This window comes from Notamacropus eugenii, chromosome 6, assembly GCF_028372415.1.
Source record: "Notamacropus eugenii isolate mMacEug1 chromosome 6, mMacEug1.pri_v2, whole genome shotgun sequence".
Classification (NCBI taxonomy): domain Eukaryota; kingdom Metazoa; phylum Chordata; class Mammalia; order Diprotodontia; family Macropodidae; genus Notamacropus; species Notamacropus eugenii.
The window spans coordinates 291,710,865-291,725,650 of record NC_092877.1 but is presented as its reverse complement, the minus strand read 5'-3'; the positions used below and the strand labels follow the sequence as shown (position 1 = coordinate 291,725,650).

The 14,786-nt window shown below is 36.9% G+C and overlaps 1 protein-coding gene across 2 annotated transcripts in view; it reads left to right on the top strand.

The window, feature by feature from the left end:
* The window catches only part of VWA8 (von Willebrand factor A domain containing 8), a 442,786-nt gene that overhangs the window by 235,901 nt on the left and 192,099 nt on the right, over nt 1-14,786 (top strand). For both annotated transcript variants that reach the window (XM_072617119.1, XM_072617120.1), the window contains 2 exons: nt 11,429-11,504; nt 14,370-14,505. In XM_072617119.1, coding sequence (XP_072473220.1) covers nt 11,429-11,504; nt 14,370-14,505 — 212 coding nt within the window. The remainder of the gene's footprint in view (nt 1-11,428; nt 11,505-14,369; nt 14,506-14,786) is intronic.

Below are 14,786 nucleotides of genomic sequence, written 5' to 3'. Positions count from 1 at the left end.
CTCTCTTTGGAATTGACTCGTAGCAGAAATGTAGAAATGTAGAAATCAGATGTAGAAATCTGTCTTACCCTGCAGGGAAATGAGAGGGGAAGAGGATAAGAAAAAGAGGGGACTTATAAAAGGGAAAGTGGGTTAAGAGAGACAATGGACAGAAGCAAAAAAAAGTCTTCTAGGGAGGGACAGGGGGAGAGAGAAGAGAAAGAAAGGAGAGAGAAGGCTCAATGGTGGAGGTAGAAATTCATAGTAATCATAGCTATAAATGTTAATGGAATAAACTCAGCCATAAAATGAAAATAGATAGCAGAATGAATTAAAACCCAGAATCCAAAAATATGCTGTTTACAAGAAACACATTTGAAAGAGACACAGAGTAAGAGTCAGGGACTGAAACAGAATCTGTTAGGCTTCAGCTAAGATTAAAAAAAAATATAGCAGGTGTAGCAATTGTTATCTTAGATAAAGTAAAAGCAAAAATAGAGATAAGCAGGGAAACTACGGTTTGCTAAAAGGTACCATAGACGTAGACCAAGGTCTTTGGTGCTTTTAGTCATGACGACTTAAGGAAAATTATGTCAAAATTTGGTTGCCCAGAGAAGTTCATCAGTATTGTACATCAATTTCATGATGGCATATTTGCCTGGGGTCTGGATAGTGGACAATGCTGTCATGCCTTCTCAGTCACCAATGGAGTAAAACAGAACTATGTGCTTGCTCCCATGCTTTTTAGCATGATGTTTTCTGCCATGTTGTCAAATGCTTTCAGTGAGGATGAACGTGACATCAAGGTCAACTACCATATTGATGATAAGTTCTTCCATTTGAAAAGGCTAAAGGTAAGACCAAAGTGGAGGGAGTGTTGGTGCATGATTTTCTGTTTGCAGATGAGTGTTTACTCAGTGTAGCCTCTGAAGCTGAGATGCAGCAAAGTATGGATCAGTTCTCTGCTGCCTGTGCTAATTTTGGCCTAATAATTAACACCAAGAAAACACAGGTTCTCCATCAACCACCACCAAAGCATCCTAAGTTTTGAATGCTGTGGATAAGTTCACTTACCTTGGTAGTGTATTTTCCAGGGATGTGCACATTGATAATGAGGTTGATGCATGCGTTGCCAGAGCTTGCTCTGTGTTTGGGAGGCTCTGAAGAAAAGTTTAGGAGAGAAGCAGTTTTAGACTGTCTACCAAACTGAAGGTCTACAGAGCCATTGTACTGACCTCATTGTTGTATGCCTGTAAAACATGGGCAGTCTACCAGCGCTGTGCCAGGAAACTGAATCACTTCCATTTGAACTGCCTTAGGAAGATTCTGAAGATCATCTTGCATAATGACGTCCTTGCTTGAACTGAGTTGCCAAATTATGCTTCAGAGTGCAACTCCGATGGACTGGCCCCATTATTCAGATGCAAAATGTACTTTTGCAAAAGAGACTATTTCATAGGGAACTCAAATGGGGCAGGTGATCTCATGGTGGTCAAAAGAAGCGATAGAAGGATACTCTCAAGGTCTCTCTCAAGAACTTTGGATTTGACTGTGCAACATGGGAGGCACTGGCACAGGACTGCTCAGCATGGCATGTCCACATCAGAAAGGGTGCTGTGCTCTTTGAGGAAAGAAGAATTGAGACAGCACAAAGTAAACATAGGATGCGCAAATTTGGAGTATCTACCCCAAATGTTCACATGGACTATCTGTACCCAATCTGTGGTAGAGCATTCCAAACTCTTATTGGTCTGATCAGCCACAGTTGTACACATTGAAACTTCACTTTGTCATGGTGATGTCATTTTGATGCTCTTTGAGAACAAAGGACAACAACCAACCAACCTTAGACAGTGAAGTACTAGTGATGTTAAACATATATGCATCAGATGGCATGACATGCAGATTCTTAAAGGAAAAGTTAAATGAATTATAGGAGGAAATAGACAGTAAAACTGTATTAGTGAGGAACCTCAATTTTCCCCTCTCAGAAATAGATAAATCTAACCATAAAATGAATAAGAAAGAAGTTAAGAAGAAAAATAGAATTTTAGAGAAGTTAGATATGATAGACCTCTGAAGAAAATTATGTTCTATAAAAGATTGTGGAAACTTTTAAAATTTATTGGAAATTAGATAATCCTAAAGAATAAGTGGGTCAACAAACAAATCATGGAAGCAATCAGTAATTTCATTAAAGAGAATGACAAGGAGACAAAATAACAAAATGTATGGCATGAATCCAAAGCAGAACTTAGGGTAAACATTGTGTCTCTAAGTGTTTACATCATTAAAATAGAGACAGAGCAAATCAGTGAATTAGGCATGCAGCTAAAAGAAGTAGAAAAAGAACAAAGTAGAATTTCCCAATTAACTACCAAATTGGAATTCCAGAAAATTAAAGAAAAGATGAATAAATTTGAAAGAAAACCATTGCATTAATAAATAAACCATTGGTTAATTTGATTTTTAAAAAGAAAACTGAGAGGCTGGGTGAAGATAACGGAGTAGAAAGATGCATATACTCTAGTGCTTCCCCCCACAGCCCACAAAATACCTGTAAAAAATGACTCTCAACAAATTCTAAAACAGCAGAAGCCACAGAACAACAGAGTGAAAGACGTTTCCAGTCAAAGGTAACCTGGAAGGCTGACAGGAAAAGGCTCACAGGATGCTGAGCAGAGTGGAGCCCAGCCCTGGCCACGTGGCACTGGGAGGAACAGGACCTGAACAGACCTCAAGGGCACAATTCCCAGCAGGGAAGGTCCCAGATCCCTCAACCCACAAGCGACAAAGAAAGCTCCAAAGGTCAGGGTGGGAGGGCTTTCACAGCTGGGCAAGAGAGGAAGGCTATCCTCTGGCAATAGCCCCAGGCAACAGTAGAAGCTGAGGCAGCAGACTGCAGGCAGCTACAGTGTCCAGGAAGCAATCTGGGTCCATTTTCCAAGCATCTCAACTTAAAGCCTCTGATGGTAAGGAGCAGCTGATCTAAATCTCAGCCCTGAGTGATGGCCCTGCCCCCACCCAAAGCCCTGGGAAATTGAGCAGCTGAGTAGAATCTCAGCCTTGAACATGACACTGGGGAGAGGAGGGACAATAGAACCATCCTCTTGACAAAGGATTCAGAAGTCAAGTAACTGGCTGGGAAAATGCCCCAAAAAGGGGAAAAAAATAGGTTACTTTCTTGGTGAACAGGTGTCTCCTCTCATCCTTTCTGATGAGGAAGAACAAAGTATACTGTCAAAGGAAGTCAAGGCCCCTGCCTGTAAGGCCTTCAAAGGGAACTTAAACTGGGCTCAGGCAATAGAAGAGCTTGAAAAGCAAGTTAGCACCTTGCTAACAGAGAAGTAAAAAAAAAAAAAAATGCTAAGGAAAATAACACCTTTAAAAAGAGGCTAACTCAGTTGGAAAAAGAGGTCCAAAAGGCCAGTGAGGAGAAGGAGGCTTTAAAAAGCAGAATTAGCCAAATGGAGGAGAAGGTTCAAAAGCTTACTGAACAAAGTAGTTCTTTGAAAGAGAGAATGAGTTCAGGGAAATGAATGACTATGAGATAAACCAAGCAGTTACAAAACAAAACCAAAAGTTTGAGAAAATAGAAGAAAATGTGAAACATCTCATTGGAAAAACAACTGACCTGGAAAATAGATCCAGGAGAGACAATTTAAAAATTATGGGACTTCCTGAAAGCCATGACCAAAAAAAAAAAAAAAAAAAAGAGCCTAGACATTATCTTCCATGAAATTTTCAAGGAAAACTGTCCTGATGTTCTAGAACCAGAGGGCAAAATAAATATTGAAAGTATCCACTGATCACCTCCTGAAAGAGACCCAAAAAGAGAAACTCCTAGGAATATTGTGGCCAAATTTCAGAGTTCCCATGTCAAGGAGAAAATACTGGAAGCAGCTCGAAATAAACAATTCAAGTATTGTGGAAATACAATCAGGATAACACAGGATCTGGCAGCTTCAACATTAAGGGATTGAAGGTCTTGGAATAGGATATTCCAGAAGTCAAAGGAACTGGGATTAAAACCAAGAATCACCTACCCAGCAAAACTGAGTATAATACTTTAAGGGAATAAATGGTTATACAGTGATACAGAGAACTTTCAAGCATGCATGATGAAAAGACCAGAACTGAAGAGAAAATTTGACTTTCAAACGTAAGAATCAAGAGAAGCATGAAAAGGTAAAACAGGAAAGAGAAATCATAAAAGACTTTCTAAAGCTGAACTGTTTACATTCCTACATGGAAAGAAAATATTTATAACTCTTGAGACTTTTCTCAGTATTTGGATAGGGAGAGGAATTGTACATACACACACACACACACACACACACACACACACAGAGTATGGGCTGTGTTGAATCAGAAGAGATGATATCCACAAAAATAAAATAAAATAAAAATTAAGGAGGGAGGAAGGAAAATACTGGGAGGAGAAAGGGAGAAATGGAATGGGGCAGGCTATAACTCATAAAAGAGATACGAAAAATCTTGTTCAGTGGAGCAAAAAAGGGAGAAGGGGAGAGGGGAAAAGTGAAGCTGCTCTCCACATATGGCTTAAGGAGGGAATAACATGCTCACTAAATTTGGTATGAAAATCTGTCTTACACTACAAGAAAGTAAGGGAGTAGGCAACAAATGGGGTGAGGAGAATGATGGAAGGGAGGGCAAATGGGAGAAAGGAGTAGGGAGAAATAAACACTTTTGGGAAGGGACAAGGTCAAATGAGGGAATAAAAAAATAAGGGGGGATAAAGTAGGATAGAGGACAATATAGTTAGTATTACACAACATGATTATTGTGGAAGTCTTTTGCAAAATGACACATATTTAGTCTATTGAATTGCTTGCCTTCTCAGTGGGGATAGGGAGGGAGGGAGGGAGGTAGGTAGAGAAGTTGAAATTCAAAGTATTAGAAATGAATGTTGAGAATTATTAATGTATATAACCGGGAAATAAGAAACACAAGTAATGGGGTATAGAAATTTATCTTGCCCTACAAGAAAAGAGAGAAGATGGGGATAAGGGAAGGGTGGGATGTGATATAAGAGGGGGTATATTGAGGGAAGGGATAATCAGAATGCAAGGGATTAGAGGGTGGAGGGAGGGGAAAGATGGGGAGAAAAATTGGACATGTTACAAAGTGATGTAAAAGCAATTAGTATTAAAACAATTGACTGAATTAATTACTGAGACTTAATCAGAGATAGCTTTAGTTTGGGGAAAGGAATTTTAGTCTAAGTTTCTTAGAGGCAGGTAACCTCGGATAAAATTGGACATTGAAGGAAAAGTTAAGTTTTTAATGGTAAATTTGATTTTATGATTGTTATTTAATCAGGAACTAGAATATGTATGGAAAGGCATGTAAACCACTTAAGACTTGCCTCAAAAGATGTTCCTTAGCCAATGTGAAGTTATAGCCATATCTGAAACCTGGTTATTGGAACTTGCTATTTTAAGATGCTATGGCACTATTAACTGACTGTTCTTCTGAGTCTAACCCCAGGTATGGATAGCATGAAAGGGTCTGAGCCTCCAATCCATGATGCCAGTAAGCCTGTGAGATGCTGGTATGAACTGAAAATGGTGATCTCATGGGAAGGGTGGGAGAGCAGCTGTTCAGCCTGGGCTAATGTAGGATTCTGCTGACTCAATTTCCCCACTGACACTTGGCAGGCTTTAAGCCTGACTGAATGCAAGTTGACAATCTACTCCTGCCTGGAATTGACATGAAGTTGGGGAGATATTGTTTCCCTGCAATTATCTTAGTGACAATTTCCTATAGTCAAAAGGTTTGTAAGCTTAATACCAGATCTATTAAGTTATAGATTGTTGGTAGGGGAACATCCGAGGTTAAGTCTAAAATTAAGCTATTAGGCTTAGGACTTTAGACCGACAACAATAAGTTAGGGTTTTTTAATTGTTAGTAATACTGTGGAGACAATTAGGTCAAGGGCTTGAGAAGTTAGTGTACATAATTGTTATTTGCGTCTCAGTTGGTTAATGTTAAAAAAAAAAATTCGTTTGTGGTCTATATTGTAAATGCTTTAAAAGAAGTATCACCAGACCAAAAGTTGGAATTGTTTTATGTGATATGAACTGTGTTAAAAATGAAAAATTAAAAAAAAAGAAAAGAAAACTAAATTACCAATACCAAAAATGAAAAGGGTGAATCCGCCACCAATGAAGTAATTGTTAGAGATAAATACTTACAAAAATATTAATTATCCCAGTTAATAGAAAAGAAATTTTTTGTTGTTCAGTTGCTTCAGTTGTCTCCAACTCTTTATGACCCTGTTTGGAGATTTCCTGGCAAAAATGCTGGAGTAGTTTGCTATTTCATTCTCCAGCTCATTTTAAAAATGACAAAACTCAAGCAAACTGGGTTAAATGACTTGCCCAGGGTCACACAGCTAGTGTCTAAGGTCAGTTTTGAACTCAAGGCTGACAGTCTATCCACTGTGCCACCTAGCTCCCCTGAATAGAATACTTCACCTTATCTTAGAGAAAGAAATTAAACCATAAATGAGAACCCTAAGGAAAATTGCTCAGGACCTGATAGATTCAACATTTAAATAACAGTTCCAATGCTATATAAACTATTTGGAAAAGTAGGCAAAGGAGGAATCCTGCCAAATTCTTTTTACAACACAAATATGGTGCTATTCCTAAACCAAGAAGGTCAAAAACAGAGAAAGAAAACTATAGACCGATTTTCCTAATGAGTATTGATGCAAAATGTTTATAAACTACTAGTAAGGGTGTTACAACGATATATCACAAAGATCATACATTATGACCGGATGGAATTTATACCAGGAATGCAGAGTTGATTCAGTAAGGAAAATAATCAGCACAATTGAACATAGCAATAACAACAACAAAAAAATCATATAGTTATCTCAATAGATACAGAAAAAAGTTTTGAAGAAATACAACACTTACTCCCATTAAAAACAGTAGAAAGCCCAGGAATAAATGGAGGTTTCCTTAAAATGATAAACAATATGTAGCTAAAAACCATCAGCAAGAAGATAAACTATAATCCTTCCCAGTCAGATGAGGGGTGAAGCAAGAATGCTCATTATCACCACTGTTATTCTGTATTGTTCTAGAAATGTTCTATAGCAATAAGAAAGAAAAAAATTGAAGAAATTAGAACAGTTAATGAAGAAACAAAGCTATCTCTTCTTTGCAGACAATATGATGGTATACTTAGAGAATAAACTAAAAAACTAGTTAAAATAACGAACAACTTCAGCAAAGTTGCAAGATATAAACCCACATAAATCATCAACATTCCTGTGTGTTACCAACAAAGTCGTACAGAGAGGGAAATTTCATTTAAAATAACTGGGAACAGTATAAAATACTTGAGAGTCTGCCTGCTGAGATGCACCTGGGGACTATGTGAACATAATTAAAAAACATTTTTCATACAAATAAAGTCAGATCTAAACAACTGGAGAAATATCAGTTGTTCATGGGTGTGCTGAGTCAATATAATAAAAAAATGACAGTTGTGTTTGAATCTATTCAATGCCATACCAATCAAGTACCAAAAAATTATTTTATTGATCTAGAAAAATAATAAAATTCACCTGGAAGAACAAAAACATCAAGAATATCAAGGGAATCAGTGAAAATTATGTGAAGGAAGCTGATACAGCAACACCAGATCTCAAAACTGTATTGCAAAGCAATAATCATCAAAACAGTGTGGTATTGGCTAACAGAGTGGTAAAGCAGTGGAATGTATTAAAGTTTACAATACATAGTAGTAAATGATCATAGTAATTTAAAGTTTGATAAACCCAAAGATCTGAGTTTTGGGGGCAAGTATTTAATATTTGATAAAAATTGCTGAGAAAACTGGAAAATAGTTTGGAAGAAACTAGGTATAGGCCAACATCAATTAGGGAGTAGCTGAACAAATTGTGTTTTGTAGCTGTGATAATTATAATTTTATATAAGTAATTTTATATTATATAAAGTTATAATTTTATAAAAAATAATTTTTCTATAAGAAATGATGAACATGGCACTTTCAGAAAAAACTTGGCAAAGTTATATGAACTGATGCAGATTGAAGTAAGCAGAACCAGGAGAATATCATACAAAGAAATGGCAATATTGTACTATGATCAACTGTGAAGGACTTGAAAGTACAGTGATCCAAAACAATTTAGAAGAAATTGTGATGAAAAATGCTATCCTCCAGAGAGAGACCTGAGAGAGTATGAATGCAAATTGAGGCACACTTTTTTTCTTGCTTACTTTTTTTCCTAGTCTGTTTTCTTTTGCAGCATGGTTAATATTAAAATATGTTTTGTATGATTTCACATATATATGTGTATGTAAATATATATACATATATATGTAATTGCTTGCCTTCTGAAGATAGGAGAGGGAGGGAGAAAATTTGGAACTCAAAAATTTTTTTTAAGTGGTGTTTTTTTGGACCTAAATGATTCCCAATGGATTCTTGAAGCAAAATGCCATCCACATCCAGAGAAAGAACTATGGAATTGGATTACAGAATGAAGCAGAACTATTTTCTCTTGTGTTTTGGTTTGTTTTGTTTTGGTTTTTCTCATGGTTTTTCCCATTCATTTTAATTCTTCCATGCATCATGACTAAGGTGAAAATGTATTTAGTAAGAATGTGTGTGTAGAACTCATAACATTGCATTCCATCTCAGGGAGGGAAAGGGGAAGAAAGGGGGAGGAAGGGGAGAAAATCTAAGATTTCTGGAAGTGATTGTTGAAAACTGAAAACAAATTAATAAAAAATAAAACAAATATTAAAAAAAGTTTTAAAAAATTTGCATACAATTGAGAAAAAATTTAATAAGAAAACACACATACATGAAAAAAATGTTTATATACAGGGTACCCCTTCATAACTTCCTGTGGAATTCACTGATGGTTAAGCCATGTTTTCTATTTTTGTGTGAAATTTTTTATTTAAGTTTGACAATCATATGTCAAGCACCTAGAATGTACAAGGCACTGTTCTAGATGCTTGGCCTACAAAGATGGCTCTAACATAGGCACTAATGTCAAGGAGCTTATATAGATTAAGCAAGGAAGACAGGTACACAAATAACTATCATATAGGGGAGAACAATATAGCTCTAAAGAAGTCTAGGCAGAGTGCTATGAGAAGTTTGAGGCAGGGAGAAACCCTTGAAGGTGTTAATGACCACTTCATAAAGGAATTAGCATGTGATCTTGACCTTGATGTTGGACATCAACAGATGATGTTATGTGAAAAGGTCCATTCATAATTGAGAAGTGCTATGAGAAACCCCAAGAAGTGGATGAAGGCATGACAAGAACAGGGAAAAGTATGCAAGAGGTAAGTAGCATGGAACACAGACTGTATGAAGGAGAGTAATGTGAAATAAGGCTGGAGTTCAATTTTATAAGGCTTTTGAAGGCCAAGGTCAGTAGTTTATACTTTATTTAATATGAAGCAGAAACCCAATGAGTGGCCATTTGAGTGGAGAAGTAACATGATTTAAACTATTCTTTGGGAAGATTGCTCTTAAGACATCTGTGTGGATGGTAGATTTTATAGGAGGTAGACTCAAGTTTGGAAGACCAGTGAGGATTCTATTACAATGGTCTGCTCAAGATGACCTGTACTAATGATTTAGATATAAAGGCTGATACTATAAACAAATTATGGTAGCAAGGAATAGTTTATCTGTAGGATTTATGGAGAAAAGAGGAATTTATGACCAAACAAGAGATAAAGAACATTATGAAATGCAAAATAGTTAATTTTGATTATGTTAAATTGAAAAGTTTTTGCACAAACAAAGCCAATGCAACCAAGATTAGGAGGGAAGCAACAAACTGGGAAAGAATTTTTTAAAACTAATGTTTCTGGTAAAGATCTCATTTCTAAAATATATAGAGAATTGAGTCAAATTTACAAGAATACAAGTTATTCCCCAATTGATAAATAGTCAAAGGATGTGAACAGGCAGTTTTCAGGAGAAGAAATTAAAACTATCTATACTCATATGAAAGAATCCTTCAAACCACTATTGATTTGAAATATGTAAATAAGAACAACTCTGAGGTACCACATCACACCTATCAGATTGGCTAACGTAATAAAAGAAGAAAAGGATAAATGTTGGAGAAGATGTGGGAGAGTTGGAACACTAATTCATTGTTGGTTTGAGTTGTGAGCTGATCCAACCATTCTGGAGAGCAATTTGGAACTATGCACAAAGGGCTATAAGAGTGTGCATACTCTTTGATGTAACAATACCACCTATAGGGCTATATCCCAAAAAGATCATTAAAATGGGAAAAGGACCACATGTACAAAAATATTTATAGCAGCTCTTTCTGTGGTGGCCAAGAACTGGAAATCGAGGGAATGCCTGTCAGCTGGGGAATGACTGAACAAGTTGTGGTAGATGAATGTAATGGAATACTGTTGTGCTGTAAGAAATGGTGAACAGACAGACTTCGGAAAAACCTGGAAAGACTTAAATGAACTGATGCTGTGTAAAGGAAACAGAACCAGGACAACACTGTACACAGTAATAGCCAGCGTGTGATTACTGACTTTGATAGACTTAGCCCTTCTCAACAATGCCAGGACCTAAAACATTTCCAAAGGACTCAGGATGGAAAATGCCATCCACATCCCCAGAAAGAACTAGGGAATCCAAATGCAGAGCAAAGCATACTATTTTCTTCTTGGTTTTATTTTGTTCTATTTTTTTTTCTTTCTCACGGTTTCTCCCATTCATTATAATTCTTCTATGCAACATGACTAATGTGAAAAGGTATTTAATAGGAATGTATATGTAGAGCCCATATCAGATTTCATGCCGTCTTGGGGAGGAAGGGGAGATGGAGGGGGAAAACATTTAAAACTTATGAAAGTTAAAGTTGAAAACTAAAAATAAATTATATTATAAATAAATAAATTGAAAACTGCTAAAAAACAAAACAAAACAAAACCTTCTGAATCACAGAGTTTAAAAAGCTAAATTAAGAAAAAAATATAGACATCCCAGAAAGAACTCACCAATGGAAGAAGGAAGCCATAAGGGCAGAGGATGTTCTGGGGTAAGAAGCTAGAACACTTCCTAAGATGATAGCCTGTCTCTGAGATTCTCAAGGGTATAATTAACAATATCAAAGGTCTCTATGTGAGTGAACTATTGAACCTTATTACACCTGTAAACCCCTAAACCAGGTCACTTTATCACTTCTGATCCTCTCAAACAGTATTGTCAGCTCTTAAAAAATAGAATATTTATTTTTCTTGCTTTACTATCAAGAAACAAAATTTGCTATTTACTGCTCAAGATTACCAGGAAGCAACAAGTGTTATCTTTTTTCTGTTTTATTTGATATAAAAAAGCATTTTATTTCAGTTGTTATTATAAAATGTGTTTGGTTTAATTTCAGAGATACGACTGTACAGACCCTTACTCTTCAGCCTTCCGTAAAAGATGGTCATATTGTGTATGAAGACTCTCCACTGGTCAGTATTTCAGTCACAAGTGAATATTTTTAAAAATTGTTTTCAGAATGATAATTGCCATTTAACCTTTGGTAAGGATGCAGCCTCCATTTTAAAACTGGAAATTCTTTATTATTATGTTAATTTTGAGAGCAGATAGGTAAATGTTAAACCTGGAAAAATAATTTGTATCTCTTCAGTTTTTCCTCTCTCCAGTGTGAGGGATTTTATTGACCTTAGAGACTGGTGAATGTTAACTGGTGAATTTTCTCCCAGTGATACAATAAAAATTAAAAAAAAAAAAAGCAACATGGTATCATGGATAGTATCATGCAGAAGTGTTAAACTCTAACCAATCAGCAAGTGGAAATATCAAACTCCCAGCCAGCCCAGATCCAGATTAGAATGTCACTGGGAAATGTTTAACAAACACAATACAACATAGATCATGTTAATTTGTGTTTTCACAAGTCAGTATTGGCCCACCAAGGCCCCCACCTTCCTGTCCCTTTGCATTTGAGCTTGGCACCTGTGGTATCCTGTATAAGAGTTGGCATCATATTCAGATTATTGGCTATATGGCACCAGGCAAGTCACCTAACCACTCTGAGAGCCTGCAGGGCTACAAGGTGCAGAGATGGACTGGGCCTCTATTGGTAGAGGCAGTTTTCTCACCCAGGAGTTCCTTATGCCAGTGAAATAATAGGTCCAGGCTCTGTCTTGCCCCTATTTCAAATGTAATTTAAGTGGTAATGATGATAATTGCTGACAGTTATGAAGAACTTGTCATTCATTATCTAATTTGATTTTCATAAAAAACCCTGGAGGTAAGGAATGAAAGTTTTATCTCTGTCTTATATATGAGAAAACTGAGATTGAGAAATGCTAAGTGAATTGCCAAAGGTTGTGCAGTTAAGTAAATGACAAGTCTGCTGCTGGAACCCAGGTCTTCTGAGCTCTAAATCCACTACTCTTTCTACCAGATCACAGCTCTCTAACTCTAAAGTTTAGTCCTACTAAACCTTACTTAGTCTTTGGGCCTGGCGCATTAAAGCTTAAGCCATGCTTCTGGTGAGAAGAAATAAATAGACTTTGCATGAGGAACCCCATTTGTGCCTTAACAGGAGTCTTACAAGAGAGATGAAGAAACTGGATCATTGAGAGGCAGCTGGTGGCATGGTGGGTAGAATGCTGGACCCGGAATCAAGAAGATCTGAATTCAAATCTGGCCTCAGACACTAGCTTTCTGACCCTGGAGAAATCACCTCTGTTTGCTTCAATATAGCACCCCCTGCCAGGGCAATTGTGATGATCACATAAGATAATATATGCAACGCCTCTTAGCACAGGGTAGGTGCTGTAAAAGTGCTTCTTCTCTTCCTTTCCTCCTTGTGTGTAAACGTAGAACTAATTAGTATCTGAAATAGAAGTTGAACCCTGGTCTTCCTGACTCCAAGTCCAGCAGTCTATCCATTGTGCCACCATTTGCCTGTCTGTGATCCAGCTTCTTCATCTACCACATTGCCTCTAGAAGTTTAGCTCCATTTTTACCCAGTTCTAGAAGGTTTGGGGAAGCCAAGAATGACCTGGGAGTTGTCTTATGTGAAAGAGTGAGCTCTAGGAGCGTTCTTGAAGGTATAAAGCCTCTCAGAATCCTCTCTGAAGCAGATCCAGCTGACTGATAAGACTGGGATCTTTTGGAGTCAGATTCCACTTCCCTCACATCCTCTTGCTGTTTCTGCCAGGCCATTACAGAAGAATAAAGTCTGTGATGTGCAGTCGTGGAGTACATCATGAACATTCAAGTCCACCTTCCCTGTTTGTCAATCGTTCGCTTGTTTTTGTTTAATCGTGTGAATACACCTTAATAGAAGTATCTTTAATGTTAAAGTGATAAACTGGTTCTGGGAAGATTGTATGTTGTTACTGCTTTCTCCCCAGTATAATTACCACTCTACAAGTACACTGTAAAGTCACGTAAGGTCAGTTCAGCCAATCATACTCTGATGTATTTTTCGTATCCCTTCTTATCAAATGATCTTGGTAACATCAGCTGTTTTTAGAATCTAATTAGTAGAGGAAACTAAGTGAAGTGGGGAAAATTTTGTTGTCAGCCAACTCATGCTGCCCCTTCTTCATTTTACTCTTTTATGGAGCACCTGAAGAAGGCCAAGTGTCTTCAGCTTTTGTTCCAGGAGTGAAGTCAGACTTAGCCCTATTGTGTCTATTCCACTGCTCTTGATTCCCCTGCCCTAATCCTAGAAACAGACAATTTTTTTACATTGCCTCAGTTTTCCAAAGTCTCCTTTCTCTGTCCCTTCCCAGAGAGCCATTTCTTATTTTTAAAAAGAAAGGAAAAGTGTTGGCAGGGAGGGGAGGTTTCAGCCAAACTCACCAACACATCAAAGAAGACTGACATATGCAGTGTTCCTTACTCATACTAACTGTTGCAATTGAAACTTGGAAATAATTGTAATTTTACTACTTTAATGTAATTGGATATCAAAAAAGTGTCTGGAAACTGAGCTGGGCATTTTCATTTTTTATTAAAGTTCATGTAATTTACTTATTGAGTTTGGGTTGGTAGTAATAGACTGTCCTGTGGAGCTTGAAATTTTGCTAGGCATCCTTAGTATTAGGAGGAAAAAAACCCAGGATTTCTGTGGATCTTAAAGGAGAAAAGCATTGCTCTTGTGGGTTGTAGCTTCTCAGTCTTTTAGTAGAGGTTCATCACTTTTGCTTTCCTCTTTTCAGCATAATTTCTGTATGACATTGGACAAAGCACTGGCACAAAATGAGTTATTGTAATTCTGTAATAATCATTTGTTCAGTTGCAGTGGTATTTGATTTGATCCTTTGATTTGTGATAATGTTTCTGTCTTTCAGGTGAAAGCAGTCAAGATGGGATATATTTTGGTTGTAGACGAAGCAGACAAAGCCCCAACAAATGTTACCTGTATTTTGAAAACTCTTGTAGAAAATGGAGAAATGATTCTAGCGGATGGACGAAGAATTGTTTCAAGTGAGTATTAGAAAAAGAGTTTTCTTTATCTTTGATGAAGGTAAATGGATAGGATCATTTTTCAAAGAACTGTCAAGGTTTCCTTTTTGTTTATGTGACTTGGGTATTTTAAATTATCAGTTCACAACATACAGGGGGCATAATAAAAGGCAAGAAAGCTGTATTACAAAGGATTGCGTGCTGGGTTTGAGAGAAATATTTGGAGATAAAGCTGATTTTTTAAAGGATATCAAAAGGTTGTCAAATTTTAAAGAAATATTTAAAAATATAAATAGCATTTT